We start from the raw sequence: 18,635 nt of genomic DNA on the forward strand, positions 1-18,635 counted from the left end.
GACCCTTCTCCTCTCAGCACTTGATTTTGAGAGGCACATGGTAGCAAAAGCTCACCATTTTTACTTTAAACTCAGTCAAAAGGAGATAAAACTCCTGGGTGCTCACGGGTGCTCAGCTGTAGCTCTGCACATTTGCACGAGAGCCCAAGAGCCAGAGAGCAGCACTGACGTACTCCCTCTGCTCTCTGCATTGGGCTACGGTAAACAACCCTTTTTTTTGGTCCTTCAAGGTATCAGAGGTGCCATACTACCTATGCATCTTTGCTGTGCTGTTTTTTGAGATTTCCTCCTCAAAACTGACACAGCATAGCAGACAAGAAATAAGCTATTACCATTAAAGTGGCTGGTTCCACCTATATATAGAATTGTCAGTCATGATGCTTTTTGCTATTCATGAAATTGGGAGCCAAAGACATAAGACAAAAAGGGCTGCTGGAATTGTCTTTATATTTTTATTTAATAGAGAACTTTTCTTATCCATTTTCTAAACAGGCAGTGTTATTTCAAAGGATAATATAAGAAACAAAATCATGATCAAAACCACACAGGTAGAATAACTTAAATAAACATTTTTCCTTTTGAAGATGATTGAAATATAGGATAAATAAAATGTATTATATTATTCCGTTCTCCACAGAGTTCATATCTAATAGTTTCTCCATTAAGTATTCAGATAATCAATATATATCAGCTAAACTACTCTGTCAATGACTGGGTCTTTAGAGGGTCAATTTGGCTGGAAAAAAAATGAGATTTCACTGAAGAATAAACCTATACAAATTAGGTTTCTTCATGTTTATACATCCTTAATTCTCTGTTCCTTAGGAAATGCTTTCTCTCCCTTCTCTCTTGGACTTAACCTACAGGAAACTGGGTTTGCCTGAGCAGGGCTGGAAGCTGTTGGTGCCGCTGCTTAGTTTAGCTAAGGGACTAAGCAGCACTGGAAAACATTAGGGATCATTCACAAAGCCAACTTTAGCCTACTGAGGCTAAGCTCCTGAGAAACCCTCAACAGAGCTGCTCTTTGCTCCTACAGAGGAACGTATTTGCTTCACTTGGCTAAATCTAGCAGCTGTGAACATCCACACACTGCTTGTGCAAGAAGAGACTTTTGCTATAGTGAAGAAATTCGTCTAGGTCAATAACAAAGAGGCTGTGGCATCAGTGATGCACAGAGGCTTATCACACAGATCCTATAGGTCCTGTTTTAGCCCAGTGGCTACTGCTTATATTGACTTGGTACCTAGGAAGACCACTGTAAGCACTGCATAGACCAGAAGAGCAAAACGTATCTTTGACTTAGAGATCTCACAGCCTAGGATAATATAACAAATAGTAGTCCTTCCCTGCAACAGAGTAAGACTTCAGTAAGTGGAGTTGTTTCTTTTCTTCATGCCACATTCCAACACGACACCAATGTCATGAAAGAATATAGCTATATCTCATGATATTTAACATTAACTACATAGGCAAAAAGAGCAAATTTTAGTTCACTGCATTAGACACTAGCTTTTTGTTTAAGAAACTGAGTTGAAAAATCAGTTTCCTTCTGGTTTTTCTCATTAATACCTCTTGTCTACAGAAACAATAGCAAACACTTCAGTAACAGACACTCCACCTAAAATAACTCATCAGCTTTGACAATGATCAGCTTCATCCTAACCTGAACCTTAATCCAGCCAAGCTTTGTATCTGTTTTTCTAAGAATGTCTTCTCTTTCTTGTCACTGAAATATTGCCAACTCTAACTATTTCACATTATGACCTTTTTAGCATCTACTCTAAAAACTCAGTGCAGGCAAGTAGTTAAAAGAAAATCTTAGTTTCCCTTTGCAGAGTTTCTAGGTCTTATACTTGCAGAAAAGGCTTGAAAACATGAATCATATCAGCCTAAACAAAGCAAGTAAAAAACCCTCAAAGGCACTTTTTAACAAAATTCTCACAACTTCTGTGACAAGCTTATAATCTGAAGAGGAGAGGCAGGACTCTGACTCATGATTTCTAAGTCCTTGGGGTTCAAATGTAAAGATTCCTCTTCACCTTCCTTTTCATCTTCTGCTTTTCTACTCTTGTACTTTGCATGAGGAACGAAGACGCCCAAATTTCTGGTAGAAATCATCTTCAGCATGAATCAGAGCTTCCTCGTCAATGTAGACAGCTGCTCTCCTGGAAGCCAAAAAGTACTGCACTTTCCGCAGGCTCCATCCCATCACATACTTCAGCCAGCCGCTGACAGCAGCTGTAGACCTGCCAACACCAGCGTTACAATGAACATAGACAGTATGTCCATTCTCCAGTAGCCCGTGCAAGAGGCAGACAGCTTGTGGCAACATCTGTATTCTTCCTAAGGTCAAAAACAAGGCACGTTCATTTGCATTTGAGAAAGCTGTGTTCACAGTTGAGATTATGTCTGTACAGCCTGATGCACTGTGAATCATAATGGCAAACCTGACATATTTTGGGTTTTTTCCTTTTTTTTTTTCCCCAAATGACCTTCTACCCGAACCTTTGTTTCTTCTGGCAACATAGATTCGGATCACACAAAATCTGTACCATGCCCAAGTCTTCTCTAAATACACATTCTGATTAACAATGAACGTGTGTGTCATATTCATTTTCACAAGGACTGAGATAAGGGAGCAAATTACATCAAACAGCACATCTTAAATACCATTAAAGTTAGCAAGACAAAAGTGCAAAGTTTTTTTAGTGCCAGGGGTTTGTGAAGCTACCTACATACTGCTGCTTTCCAGAACACTGTAATGAAGGCCATTATGTCAATAGTAACTGAGGGAGGGAAAGCAGAAGAGTATTTTCCTGTACAACTTAATACTGTTATGGTTTAACTGTGTATTAAGCATATGGTTAAACAACACAGAACAGTCTTTCTCACTCCCAAAGGGAGGACTATACCGTATTTCCTGACACCTTTCTCTCTGTTACCCCAGGAACTGAAGATGTAACCATCAGAGCCTAACTTTTCCTCATGTCACAGATGAGCACTGACATTAAGCCCTTTCAAATCCCTGTTTCAAGGCCTCCTGTCTTCCCTGATGTCCTATTACTGATATGACAGTTCTCTATTTGTGGCAGCAGTCCATTGAAAGCACTCTCTCCTCCTGGTAGACTACTCACTCAAAAACCTGCACACTTTCTAACTTACCAGTTGGAAACAAGATTTTGAACTGAGCATTCCAATAGAGGAATTAAAAATAATAATTTATGTTACGACACATGATGCTATGGGTATTCTAAATTATTTACAAATAATTATATAAATGACTCTATGGAGATTTATCAGACTGGGATATTACAGTTAAAAAAACCAATAGATTTGCTGGGGGAGGGGAACAGCAGAGGCAGACACAGAGCACTGTCTCTCCATTTTTAACCAGCAAGTTTGGCAAGCTGTCCTGCTGTGCAAGCTTGCAGTCTTCCACCTACACAGTGTATTTTCATTATAAGGGCTGAATTCAAGCTGAAAGCAAAAACAGCCAAGCAGTTATCAATGTCATATGGCTTTAAACTCAAATACATATATACTGCCAGACATGAAGTACTTTAGATGGCCTCTCTGTCTATGAGAAAATATTAATAATTTGTTAGAGATAACATACAGAGAAATCACACTCTGTGCATTATATTTTTATGCAAAATTTACATGGAAAAAAACCACAGTCGTGAAAGTGACAGATTAGTAACTCAAAGGGTTTGTTACTATAAATTTAGCTGCAAGAGTGGTATGAACATTACCTTCAGTGCTCATGTCCGGGGTTGGCATCCAGACATAGGCAATACCTTCCTCTTTATACAGTTTAATGAGGATTTCAGGGCTCATGGGTTCCGGGTAGCGGTTGCATCCCCAGGAATTCTGAACAATGTCCCATTCGGTCTGGAAGTTCATCACAGCTGTAACACCCAGCTCGTGCTTCAGCTTGACGGTCACATGCTCCAGCTGCCGAGGGCAACTTCCCAGCCAGATGTTTGGCAGAATTCTAGCATTAAGAAAACATTGCGGTGGGATCGATTAAAATATCTTAACAAAGAAACTGCCAAGTTCAGCGGCGTTCCAGCTCCAAACCTGCTTAGCACCATCACACAAACACTGCTAAGCACAGCCTTTTCATGTCATGCAGTAAACAGCTTCTTATTTCATTACATTTGCATTGGTAATGTTTGATCCTGGGGATCAAGTACCCAACCTACCACAAAGAACCCAACAGTCAGAGAAAAAATTCAGGGCATAATTAGTAGCACAGGTCTACAAGGCATCCATCATTAAGCATTCAGTGGAAACTTACTAACATCACAGATTAGAATAAGAAAGCTCTGAAGATTCATGCAATTTGCACCAAAAAAAGAGAGACCTAAAAGATTCACATGATCCACATCTGAATTACTTTAATAATAAGCCAAACACATAGAACTCTTCCAGCTTTGTAGCTACTACTGTAATGAGGAAAGTAGACAGAGAAAAACCCCAACACTACCCTTCTGTGAGGAAACTCAAAAATGAATGGGTAATTTTCTTCTCATTTTTCTCTGCTCTTGTGGAGTCTAGTGGGAACCAAAAGCAGAATTACAATACATGTCTAGTGTCCCTTGATGCCTGCAGAACCAGAAATTTTGCAAGCAAACTTGAGAGACGTGTAGGATGGATAAGCGTCCATATTTCTGGTACTTATCTAAATCATACTCAAGACTACCATGGTTTTCCAACTGTTAATTATCATAAAACTATTTTATCTCTCAACAGATTTTGACATAAACTGAATATTAAGATGCTTGTTTTCAAGATTTCAAACTGATGGTATTTACATGCACAGATTATTAGCGATCTACTTTATTTTTTCTTGTTTTCATAAACTTCTGTTTTGAACATGCAATCCACAAACTATACAAAATATCCCTGCAGTTGAACATACAACTTAGCAAATATTATTAACTACAGAAAGTGAAGCCCATCTACCACAAAAGCAAGATCCTCAAAAATAAAATGTCTGCCATGCATTTCTTATGGCTCTTTCCAATCTAAATCTCAGAGATAAATAAGAAAAGTCCAGGAAGCACTTATTATTGTTGTTTCCTGTGTTTCAGCTGCCCACAGTGAGTTACATACCCACTAAACAAACACAGTCTTTAGCCTTAACAGCCCCTGTTTCAGTGAGACAACATGCTTGATCTCAGTATATGGCAGCTGAGTCCATATATTACATAGCAAATAACCACTTCAACTGTGTTTCAACAGTGAGATTGTTTGAAGAGATTTGACTTAGTAGTTGTTTCACATCCATGTTCTGGTCTAGAATGCAGTGAGACCATTTCCTCTTATCAATAGAAAATGCATTTGTTCCTATGCAGCAAGCAAGCTTTAACCCAAAATTTCAGAAATTCAGATTTACACCTTGAAGTTGTTTCCTTTGTCACTTTTCTCACACTCCTGAACACTAACTTTCTAAGGGAGAGAAGACACGGAAAGAAAGAAGTTCTAATACACAGGCTTTGGATTTCTTAAGCTACAAATTAAATTCAGTTCATTTATTAAGAAATATCAATACCCAGTGGACTCCACAGCAACCTGAAGGAAATCCAATAAAGCACAACAACTGTGTACTACCATTATGTTCAAGGCACAATCCTACATGTTGGTGCAGGAAGGGAGCTTCACAAAATTGCCCAAAATCCAGCATAACCAGCTAGAGCATTCCCACTGACTAGAGGGATTAGCAAAGTCCCACTGCAACAATGGTTTCACTGCCCCACTTCCCATATGCTAGCCCCACAGCAAACCCCATCCTAACCTGAAAGAGTGACCACTGTCAGGCCACAGGGATCTGCCACACTGATTAGAGCATTTCAGTGGTGAATATAAGCTAAAGTGCCCTACCAGACACTGATTAGTGGCTGGAGATGAGCAATGCTCACAAAAATCTGTAGCGGGGAAAGAGAAACGGCAATATCACTGATACCTTGTGACAATAAAAGGATATTCTTTCAAGAACAAGAATATTAGTATCCTTCCTCCAAAGGCTTTCCTGGAGGCTCATACATATGTAATTCTCTTGGTATTTTCAGAAACATCTAATACAATAAGTTACCTTGATGGGAGAGCAAAAATGTGTTTTCTAGCATTTGATTGAATCAGGAGTGACTAAAGCATTCCTGAGATAAATGAAAATCTGGGTAGTACTCTTGCTTACAGAAAAATCAATGCTTTATGATTTTTTCCCCCAGTGATTATTTAGTGGGTGAATGTCACAGCTGTGCTATCTGCAAGACCACTGCGATATACACCATTTGTTTATTCTGGTTTTGTAGCCTAAAGGGTGTTGTCCATAATGAGACCTCCTGTATTTCACAGTAACAATTGCATTTACCAAAGAAGCTGATGGGTTTACCAAGTTTTTATCACTGTCTTTCCCTATAATTAACCAAATTAGTGGTGGCATTCAGAGGATGACCAAAACAACATATTTAGGAGAGCCAATTCTTGTGAATTATTTTTCTGATCAGGTCCTAGAGTTTAGCCTTTGAGAGGACCAAGATGCAGCCTTGACCTTGGTCTTCATCTTTTCTCTACCCTCTGTCTTGTGACAAGGCACATAACTTTAAATGGTGATACCATCAGATTATGATGACCCAGAACTATCATCCTGCATGTGCTCCTTCTTTTGCCATTGGCATCCTTTAAACAACATATAGCAGCATATTCTTAGGTAAATACGTGTCTCTTCTGGGCCTTCCTTGTTCTTTTTGCCTGAACCTGTGACAGTGAAAATACTAATAGCACTCAACAGAAATCAGACGAGGTTCCTGCACCTTTGTCTAGAAAATCAGGAACATTACTTAGATTGCTATCTGATGTCCTGAAATGCATATACAAAGATTTTCAAGTGACTAAATTCTGCTCTCCAGTGAAAGATCTGAACACATTCAAATATTGTGTGATATGTAGAAAGCACATTGATGACAACTCTCACCTTCAGAAATATTTTCCTAACGTCCAACATGAATAGCGCAGTCACAGGACACAGTGACTTGTCTCCACAATGGACACAAAGAACAGATTATTCCTTGCCACTCTGCAAAATCCATTCACCTATCTGAAAATTACTAACACACATACACATGCTTGTCATATTCAAAGTATTTGACAATTCTTGTTTGCCTTTGGACTCTCCAGCTGGTCAACATCTTTCTTAAGATATTATGCCCAGTACTGGAAATAGGTCTCACCATTTCTGAGCAGAACTGCTTAGTTACCTCTTGTGCCTCAAAGGCAATATCCCTATTTATAGTTCCCTGGTTGTCCTTTTACAGCATGACACTGTTGACCTATATTCAACATGGAATTCTGTTTGCAAGTTAAGATCTCTCACAAGAGGTAAGCCTACTCAAAGAGAGTAAAATCTGGCCAAAACAGAACTATTTAAGTTTTTATTATAGTTACAACTGCCAGTGGTATCAAATAAAACTAAACAAATATGCAGCAAAGGAGCAGATGAAATTCACAGTTGAATGCATCTCAGTAATGTGTCTTGGAATAAATAATCTCAGCCACTCACACACATCACGGGGTTTTAAGTTAACTATAATCAATTAGAAAGGGAAACAGTACATGCTTGCAGTGATGCTTGGTGAAAGTGTTGCTTTATCGAGGGGTCAAAGTGGCAGTATTAGCCTGTACACAGAAGTGAACTAAAAATGACAGAAAATTTATAGTAACCTTCTAAAAATCAATGATCCCGTTCTATGCACTCCAGCTTTGAACTTTCTATTAACTATTTTGTAGTATCAAAAAAGATACAGAAAAACGAAAGCATTCAAAATACAGGAGATGCCAGCTCTTTCTTGTGAAAATCCTTTCATATGAGGGCAGACTAGGAATGTAGCATATTTGAGAGGTAATTGGATGACTGCTTAAAGATAAAAAGGGGCGGGGGGGCAAATTAACTGGCCCTATCTATATAAAAGAGGTAAAGAATCCCAACTTCTGTATAGTTTCACCTGTAAAGCAACCACTAAAAGATGAGAAAAATGGCAGATCTTTTTTAATAGTTTTTTTATTTATTTATTCTTGCATCTTCCTCCAAAATACGAAAACATAGGCAGATATCAAAACAGAGGACTCCCTGGTTTGGTCTTGTACAAGAATTCTGGTTTCATTACATTCTCTTTAAATAAAGGACAGAGAGATCTCTCAGCAAAATGCCTCCTTACCAATGAAATAATAATGTAGAACTGAGGGGTTATGACACCGACATTTCATTGCACAGAGCATGTGGGTAAATGACTGTGGTCTTAATCCCTTCTCCTGCTGACTTCCTGATAAATTCTCCTTGCAGAAGACAAGCTGACAGAGGCTTTGTGATGAGAGGTTGACTTAAGCAGGATTGACTGAACACAGTCTGATGCACTCAATTGCTCAGCACGCAGACAGGCACTACAGGCCAGAGCAGGAGAGCAAGGTTTGAGGATACAATAGTCTAACTCACAGAACACCAAGATTTAATAGCCAGGCTTAATAAGCTCACTCTTATCAATAAAGATGGATTAAATGGACATAACCTTAGCAGAAGTCATCAGAGAAAAGCATTGACTAATGATAAAACTACATCCTACTGAAACAACACAGCTGTAGACCTTGTGAAAACTACTTATATTTTTGAACAAAAACATGCTTTTACCTAAATGCCAAATGTAGAAGGAGCACAAGTTGTTGTTTACAAATTTGTTCTGCTTTACCACTGAAAAAGTGCACTTTATTGTGAAGATTCCACCTCAGGGCTTTAAATGAGGAGAATTAAATAGCCTACAATGTAGTTCCAAGGTGGGTTTTTTTCCTCCTTCTTATTTGGCACTGTGATGAAAAGTAATTAAGCTCTGGCAAATTTTCTTCTTAGATGTAATTTGGACTACTTATCTAGCCTCTCACATGGGAGCAGACTTGGCAACTAAAAAGAAATACCTGCTTTTATCACTTTAGAACAACACTTTGTCAGCTTAGCAATATGCAAAGTTTCTCAGGCCCTTGAATTCTGAGTGTTATGTTTAATAGTATCTTTTTTAGTCCATGGTCGCAAATTTATGCATGAATGTGGTATCAAACGACCTCATTTGCTGATATGCAGAGCAAATAAGCCATTAAGATTTGACCTTAAGCTGACAATGTGCTGAAATGAAAACAGGTAATAATAATATCAAACCAATAACTGAAACATAAGGTTACCCAGACATTCAGCTACAAAGCAGTTCCAGTAGTACAGTGCCCTCAGGTTCTGCTGTCTTAGGAGGAGATTTCTGTAGCTTCAGCTTGATGGCACAAAAGGGCTTGGTTGTCCCCTCGTCACCCACCAATCTGCATTTACAGCAGGTGGTACGGTGCACTCTTCAGGTTGTGAGACAAGGAGCAACCGTGCTAATGCCTAAGCACAGCAGAGCTCTCCTCCTCATTCATAACCTCCTGGTGGATTCTGACTCTGGGGGGCCTGTAGGCTATGTGTACTTTATGGATTGTCCTGGTTTTGAATGCACCAGGGATACAGGATAAGAAAGTTCAATGTGAGTAAAATTAAAGTCAATTACATAAGAGAAGTTTAGTCTACGTGGACTCACAAAGCTTTCTGTTTATGGCCCATTTTCCCCTTCCATAGCAATCCCAAACATTCCCTTACAATGAGCATAAGAGGTTTATTAAATGAAACTCAGAAAAACATCTCATAAGGACAGCTGCAGAGATCAAGGGCATCTCTAGCATCCTATACCCTACCACAGCAGGGAACATGTTTGACGAAAACACCTAGACCTGGGAAGTAAACCACATCCCACACTACAAAGATTGCAGCAATACTTGGAAAAATAGGAAGTAGAACTATGTTTGAGAGTCACAAAATAATCCTTCCATTGTATTTAGTACTAGTAGACCATCATCAGGAGGAATGGGAAGGAGGAACACCTGGAGAGCCCAGCAGAAAGTACCAGAACAATCAGAGGTCTGGAAGACAAGCTGTTGGAGAAAAGACTGAAAGAACTGATGGTGAATATCAAAATGAAAATACTGGGATGTTCCAACCTCAACCACTTTGTGATTCTGGGAAAAAGGGTAGGAGTTTCCAAGCACATGAGAGATGGCTATAAAGAGGCAGGATACTAATCTGTTCTCCAAGTCTGCTGTAGAGGCAACAAGAAGAAATGAACTTAAATTGTGGTAGGAAGAATTAAACTGAGATTAGAAAAGCTTTTTAATGGTAGGAACGGTGAGGTAATTGAATGGAAGCATCACAGGGCTGTAGAATCTCATCACTGAGATGAGATCATATTTAAGATCAGGCTAGATAAACCTGGAATAATTTAAATGTAATTGAGACTAAGAGCAAGGAAATGGACTGGATGCTTTTTGATGTCCCTTTGAGCCTATGATCTATGACATTATAATCATAAACTTTAATTTCCATCTCTGGGATCACTACCTATATTAATTTATCAAGCTCCATCTTGAAATAATTTAGGTTCCTTGTCCTCCCTGCCCTGTTTGAAAGGTCATGTCAGAATTCAGACATCATTCCTTTGATGTCAGAAACCTTGTTCTAATTTCCACCCTAAATTCATTCAGAAGCAATTAATTTCCATTTGATCTTAAAGCAGGTTCAATTTCAAGAATTCTTCTTCCTCTCTTGTACTAATTCCTGAATGTCTTTTACAAATAGTAATATATCCTCTTTCTCAGTCTTCATTTAACTCTGCTGTCTATCTCAGACACCAGAAGTAGCCAAGCTATGGTAGCACAGAGTTCCTTGCAAGCCAATTTATTTTGCTCCGACCCTATGCCATAGAAGCTGCACAGCATGTGGAAAATGCCCTCATTCACTCCAAGGTAGCTCAAGTATCTCTGGTTTTCACTGCAGTTTGTGATTAAGGCATATCTTATGTCAGGGAACCCCTGACACAGAAACAAAAAAGAATGTTACGTTATTTTGAATTTTAAGTGGGTTTGCAAAACCAAATTTGCTATTCCTATTCCACCTGTGATGCAAAGATGATGTAAAGTTCACCTGACAAGAAACCTTGGGGATTCCACAAAGTTCCTGTGAAGAGGGCAACACAGAAGAGGCAGTGTATCCTCATTAACAGGGATCGTGCCATTACCTCAAAGGCCAATTACTGACAGATCAAATAGACCAGACTGATAAAGCTGACCTCCTCCATGCCAGGACTAGAACATGTTCCAGACTTGTCTGCTCCCTGGAAAATGGAAGTGCAAAAGGGACTGTAAACCATCTTTGTTCTTCTGGCCAATAACAGATGAAATTTATCTGATTTTGTCTCTCGGAGAAGTGCGCATGCTCCAGTAAATTCAATGGAATGGCTCTCATTAAGCTTGCAGTACATTTGAATCTATACAGGGAAAAAAACACTCTATAAACCCTTCTCCCCTCTCATTCACCTCACTCCATTAAAAAGCTTAAAGCCAATGAATTTATACCTTATACCTTTTTTATAATCTATTTTATCTCTACTCTAGATAAGATCTAAAATAACTTGGTCGCACAAGACTTTATGTACAAGGTCCAAACTAAATTGTGGAAGATAAAATTTTATCCTCCTTGTCTTCAAAGGGAAAAATCTTATGCCATATTTCACTATGTATTTCTACTGTGAAGATAAAGTAGTCAGTCATAAGCACACCAATGCCTTGTTGGACAGGGTGTCCAGATCTAGCCTTACAGGACTCAGTCAGACTTTACTTTCAAATATACACGTAATGTTTCTACTGATGCCTAAGGAGCACACTGCATGCAGCAGAAGGCAGGATTTGCCTTTGTAGAGAATGACTTTTCTCATACTTTTATTTGTATAACCGTTATCTGAAGTAAACGATATGCCAATGACAAAAATACAGCCTGAGAAGAGAATTAGGTTCCAAGGCTTGTACCAAACAACCTGGAAAAGACTCCTCCATTGGCTTGTGAGGATTAATACTTAAATGCTCCAATTACAGATTCTTGTCTCACGCAACCATGGTTGCCAATGGTTACTTCCTACATATGCCTCTGTTAGGTTGCCAACATTCCCATTTGTTTTGAATTAGAACAAATACTCAGAAACACATGAACAACAGGCTGCTAAACTAAGCCAGATCGTAATGAGCCATGAATCTCTTGGCATTAGGAATGAGAATTTCTAGCATGAATGCTTAGCAATGGGAATGATGCCACTGCTGGTGCCTTTAAGTTAAAGCATCTTAACAAAATTGACTTAAACCACTACAGATGAACTTTAAGTTAGTGCCTGAGAAGTTCCAGGAATCGTTGGTAAAAATATCTTTTGTCGTCTCTCACAGTTTACATATTAGCAGTTGCTTAGAAATCTAGACCGTGAAAATAATAAAAGATGAACCCACTTTTCAAAATGCAGCACTTCAGATCCCATGGAAATGCTTTCCAGTGCTTCAGAAACAAGCACATATTCATGAAAATTACATAATTGCAAAGCACTGTTTATTGAAGGGTGGCTTTCTGATCCACATGGATGTGGTCCTGTGCACCCGGCTCTCGGTGTACGTACTTAAGCAGGCAGGTTGGACGAGATGATCTCCAGAGATCCCCTCCAACCCCTACCATTCTGTGATTCTGTGATTGTGTGATACACACATGTACAGAATACTGGAATCCCCTCAGAACTGCAACAGTCAGAGGAAGAATCACATCCATCCCATGTGGTACCATCCAAATACAACAGTCTTGACGGGCTACGTATCCGTGTTCATTCCAGTTAAGATATTTATCCAGAATTTCTAAACCTGCATCAGTTCATTTCTATTAACTTTAAAGAGGGACAGACACATTTTACAGTAGCACAGGCTGGGGGACGACATCCTAGAAATATTGGGAAAAACTGAATCAATGCATCACCACAGTCAGCTACATAAATATCTAAAAGAATGTGTTCCCACAACAAAGTCAGATGAAAGGGACAACAGCTGCATGGTGCTGCCACAATAAAATTGTCAGAAAACTTTGTTTTAGCTAACATACCTGGTTACTAGATTATAAACATAAAATTAATAACCCTGGTGGACGAGTTGCCAGCCTCAAAGGTTGAGGCTGAGACTGTAATGGAGCTACTGAGAGGCCCCAGAATGACTGTGTAAGTCTTCTTAACACAAAACTGCAAAGTATGGTGGGATCTCTTGAAGAAGCCTTGGATGTCAAAAGGAAAAAAAAATCATTTGACGCAAATTTTACGGATGAGCAATGCTGCAGGTTTTACTGGAGCCCAAAGATTGACAAGAATTACCAAGAACTGCCTATTTTTTAAACTGCCACTTTTTTTTCTGAGATTTCTTTCTTTTCCTAGCAGTATAATTTCACCTGCTTGGAAATTGAAATTGCAGGTATTTGAATGACAGCATTAAAGTGATCTGCTGCTACTAACGTTTATATAAACGTGTTTACATTCTCAGCTGAATTTAACTTTGTAAATTTGTAAAACTTTACTTGTACTGGATAGCCTTATTACCTAGACCGCAAATATATTTGAGAAGCTTTTCCCCCTTTCATCTCACCAGATTGAAGCAACTCAGTATTACAGGAAGCTGAGAAATTCAGTCTTCTGCAGTGAAAGTAGTAGTTAATGCTGTGTTTAGGAATGGTCTGCACACGCCCAACCCTTCAAGCGGGCAGCCTGACTGCAGAAAGAAGGAACACTAAAGAAATTATTTTATTAGGGAAGTTGTACATCCTCCTCGTCAGACCTTCACCTTGGGAGAGTGAAGGCACTGGATATAACTGTTCTGAAGAGTTTTGAAAAGGCAGTCTGGAGAAGCTAGAGAAACTAAAAGAAAAAAATAAAATAAAATAAAATAAAATAAAAGGGCTCTAGAAGCCCACCAACATCCACACATATATACTAGCACGGAGCATCCAGCCCCTGAACTGAAAGACAAAGCCACGGAGAGCCTTGCTGCTGGCCCACAGCTGATGAATGGACTTTCTGCATGAACGTTACCATCCTATTCCTGCTGCTCTTCACTCAAGTACTTGAAATTATAGAAAGGCAGGGTGGGAGGGAGGAAGGGAGGAAGATAAAGATTCTACTTCATTATTGATCTTCTTTATATTCTACATTTTCTTGTGTCTGTATTAAAACTTAAATTTATATTTCCCCCTTTTCCTCTTCTTGCATGCTTGAAATCATATTTTCTATTATTAGGTTTTTCACATCAAAGAAAAAAGACATTTCATTTAAACTTACAAACCCTGGTGTCTACTGAGCCAATAAAGAGGAAATCCATATTTCTTATAACTTGGGAATGTCTATGGCATTTGGCTCAATTTTTATCATAGTTCACAAGAGGTCATACATTAAACCTCTGAACAATAGGAGAGATTATGTATCTGACTCCCTGAAATTAAATTTCCCAAAGCACAAGCATTAAAGGAGGGAATAAGAAATTTTCAGTTCAGCCTCTTAATGTGTTCCGTGGGAAGACAAACACAGTTCATTTCTTTGTTTTTAGTTTTTTCTTGCAGAGAGAAAATTGTATATGGGAAAATATAGCAGCAATTCGATAATCTCTGTTTCCTCTTGGGAAATAAAATACTGATGTTTCTGAGACAGACTTCAAAGAAACTAGAACTACATTGACATTTCCTTCCTAATAAATAATTTTTTATCCTTTAAATAGGATTATCCATATTTATATATGCAGGAACTTTTTCAAAATTATCTTGTAAATATCTGGAGTACTTAAGCATGTAAACTTGCATTTATATCTCTCACCATTTACAAAAATTAGTGAAGACAGAGGTAGAACTTGTAACAGCTTCAGCTTACTACAGTTTTAAATGAAGTATCTTTTACACTTTCCCCATGTCATTTCAGTTGAAACAACTATGCAGTGTTTATGTCAGACTTTCTGACTTACAGGTTACGTTTCAGAAATACAGTATACACTAAGCAAGCAAACACCAAACCAGACTGTGGTAATAAACTGTCGGACGGTGTCACCTTTCACATTTGGGGACTGAAAACTTTTTCATTTTGAGGCTTTTTTTTTTTTTTTCTTTTTGTAAGTCAGCCGCAGGATGGCTGGGCTAACGTGCCCTACGAGTTGTGCCACGAGAAGAGTAGGCAGAGTGGGCCTACGCTACAAACACAGGTCCCTGGTCCAACAGTTTCACCAGTTGGAAGTTTTGGAGTTTTCTTCGCAAAGTTCTTCCGGTAACAACCAAATATCTGAATTCACTCCCTCCTGCTACATTAAATAGCAATAAGGTTGAGTACACAATCTCTGCTTTTGAAAAAGGAGCTTTTGCTATCTTTAGATAAACTATATTAAGAAATGCCAGTGATTACAGGGCACCTAATAAATGCATGTAAAATCTAACAGGAAATAAATATCTGCAAGACAACTGGAACATCATCTTCGGTGAAAGAGCGATGCTGCCCCTTCCCCGTCATCCTAGCTGTGAGCTAAATTGCCCAGGATTTCACAACCTCAGTCAATTTCATTCACAGTCGGCAACGCCAGCAAATTGCTTTCCAATGGAGACAGAACTTTACTCTCTCACTGACAGCCTGAATGTTAAAGAGTAGAGATTCCGGAAAAAGGGCTGAAGACCTCCAGAAGAAATATAGACCAGGGACAGGGAGGCACAGTAAAACAGAAAGAGAAATTAGAAGCAACAGCAGTTTTTGCCCTCTAACAGTGATACCCCACATAAAGTTCGTATTTACCATGAACAGACATATTTGTCTGTTATATCCCACAGAGAAAGACAGAAGAAATAAGTATGTTTATTCCTCAAGGTTTTTTCATGGAGGGTTCCTAGTCTTCCTCTGTTTTTACTCCCAGAATGACACAGAACTGTAAGTATTTCTTAAGAAGGAAATCTTTTTGTGCAGTGACACACCTATGAAAAGATCCATTGTAAAGAGCAACAGTGGTTATAAGCAAATATTACCCATTACTAGCCAGCTGATGAAAAGCATTCATCTTGCCATCAACAGCCAGTCTGTGCTTGCTGCCATTTTATCAATGAAATGCTCATTCCTGAACAGTCAACCCTCTAAATAAGTAATTCTCAGTCAAATGCTCATTCCAAATACCAGATATGAACAGCAGAATGCTAAAGCAAAGTTCAGAAAAAAGTCCAGATAAAACTCACAAGAATATCCAGACAGCATGTTGAGCTCCCCTTTAGCTTGTTGTGTCCTGTTGCCTACTCCCTGTTTACAAATTACTTGGCTAAATTACTAGCTCTTTTGAATTGAACCCTTATTTCAGTTTTTCTTCTAAAGCACCTTGCAAGCCACAAGTTTCCCGTATGTGAATAAAAGCCAGTTGCTTCCACAAAGCAGCAGCCGACCTTTGCAGCTTTCTCTCCCTCTGCCATCTCACAACACTCGGTCTAACTCAGCTATGGACTTCCTACCAGGTTTTAAAAATTATTTTTTAAAAAATTTAAGATTTGCTAAATTCATCTAGCTGACTAGAAGCACATTGAGCCATGCTCAAATTTATACATACATAAATTATTTGGTTTCCAGAGGAACAACATATCTAATAATTGCTGCCCTGCAGAGCTTTGTGCCGATGCGGCGTTACAGGCACCAGGGCTCTTGCTGTGGTCCCATTCCTCCTCCTGCTGGCACACACATGCTGACAGTCCAGCAGTGGCACTGCATGGAGCTCATAAAGCCCAGCCCAGCGACAGATGAAATGATATTAACTTCTGAGATGAAAGTACACTAAGAGCTTTGTTGCTGCAAAAGCTCTCTTTTGCCTAGGGAGCATTACTCTTTCAGGTTTTTAGCAATACTACCATAGGAAGATAATGCAGATCCATACCATCTCCCTAGCCATCAAAGTTTAGGGAAGCCAACTGGTTCTTCCTTGGCTAAGCCACATGGCAGTTTGAAGGGCTCTGACATTACTTCTGAGTATGATTCAAACTGTGGTTAGGGGAAAAAGAACACTTTTTTTCAGGTGTGTAACATCCAAAAGATTTCCTTTATCTACCCATTAGGAATACATTGGCTTTCAGCAAAAGTGAAATCCATGTATCAGTGTGATTTGCCCTTATTTGCTTTCAAGAATTATTCTAATTGCTCTATAAACTAAGGCAATATAAAATTCCCCATTAAATCACTTATAAAATGTTATACTGTTTAGACTGCATATATGAACTGTTCAAAATTATTCATTTATCAATAATGCTGACAGCATACATTGTGGCTTTATAGAAAGAGGAGAAAACACTCAGAAAAGCTGGTGAATATTAATGATGCCTACCATTTGAAAAACTGCTGACAAAAATATTAATAGTTCACAAGTTTGCTGGTTTTCAGTCCCATTTGCTGACAAAATAATTTTTTATATTTACATGACTCTATCATATTTACAGAGATAATTTACCATTCATCAGCCATGACTTTAACAGTGTCATCCCAATGCCTAGACAATATTTTGCGTCCCTCAGCCACTGCAGTACACAACAAACCTGGCAGCATGCTGGCTAGTCACCATTCATCAGATTTAACAGACCAGACACCGTAACAGAAGTAATACTGAGAATTCAAACACTGATGACAGCCATGCAAAAATCTTTAATCTAAAAGCTCTGTCATGTTTTTCTTCTGGCAAGATTTACATCACCCATTCCAGTGCCAGATTACACTTGTTACTATGGCACATAGAAGATACATGATTAGAAATGAGTAGCTGAGATGCAGGAGTGCCCATTTCAAGCTTCTTTCTAGTGGTCAGGTGGCAGGTCACAGCGAGGGAACCAGAGCTGTGCTGACAACAGCTATTTGCTAATAGAAAAACAAACTGACAGAAAAGTGACTTCCATCGATCCAGTTCATCCACAGTACTACAACGGTACCAGTTTGCGACTGCACCGCTGCCACATCCTAACTGCATTCCTGCGCACAATTCATGGGACTGAGATTTGCAGCTAACTGTCCGACAGCATGACTTGGGTTGTCCCAGCCACATGCCATCCTGCCCATGCAAAATCATAAAACTTGGAAAAGCAGAATCAGTTTTCAAGTTTTTAGCCATTGTTAGGGAAGGTGCAGCGCGGGGAGTCCCTGGAAGGAGAAACTTTTTGTTTGGAGGGGCAACAAATGTGGAAGAAAAATGTATTTGTTACCCAATACAGGGATACATCCGAATTAATAAATGTAAACAAATAAGGACTTTAAAAATGGATTAAAATCTGGCCTTGTAATATGTTTGTCTTCCCACTCATGCTCCTGTTCCCTCACACTCTTAATTTTCAAGAACTTAAATAAAAAAGTGCGTAAAAGTCACTTCTTCCACTGGTTTGAAACCCATTTTCTTCACAGCAGAGACTAGCAAAAGTATTTCACAGCTCCAGTTGAGTGCAATATAGAAAAAAATGAAGATATACAAGGGACACAAAAATAGAAGTCGTATTTAAAACATTCTGTAAAATATGATTCCCATTGGTAAGTAAACAATAGCTCTAATTTAAAGTAATTTAAGACTATAGCCCAGTATAATAAAACAAAATTCAAATGAGTGGTCAAATGTCCTAGTTTATGGGATAAACATATCACAAAACGTGCCTTAGAATATTCTCATTATTTAATGTACAAAAGAGC

General features: G+C 38.8%; 1 protein-coding gene across 2 annotated transcripts in view; it reads right to left on the reverse strand.

The window, feature by feature from the left end:
* Positions 1 to 438: 438 nt before the first annotated feature.
* EPM2A (EPM2A glucan phosphatase, laforin) overlaps positions 439 to 18,635 on the reverse strand; it is a 38,820-nt gene continuing 20,623 nt past the window's right edge. For both annotated transcript variants that reach the window (XM_064446976.1, XM_064446977.1), the window contains exons 3-4: positions 3,753 to 3,994; positions 439 to 2,343 (exon numbers count right to left, since the gene is read on the reverse strand). In XM_064446976.1, the coding sequence (XP_064303046.1) occupies positions 2,063 to 2,343; positions 3,753 to 3,994 (523 nt within the window). In that variant the 3' untranslated portion in view covers positions 439 to 2,062. The remainder of the gene's footprint in view (positions 2,344 to 3,752; positions 3,995 to 18,635) is intronic.

This window comes from Phalacrocorax carbo, chromosome 3 (genome assembly GCF_963921805.1).
Source record: "Phalacrocorax carbo chromosome 3, bPhaCar2.1, whole genome shotgun sequence".
Taxonomy (NCBI): domain Eukaryota; kingdom Metazoa; phylum Chordata; class Aves; order Suliformes; family Phalacrocoracidae; genus Phalacrocorax; species Phalacrocorax carbo.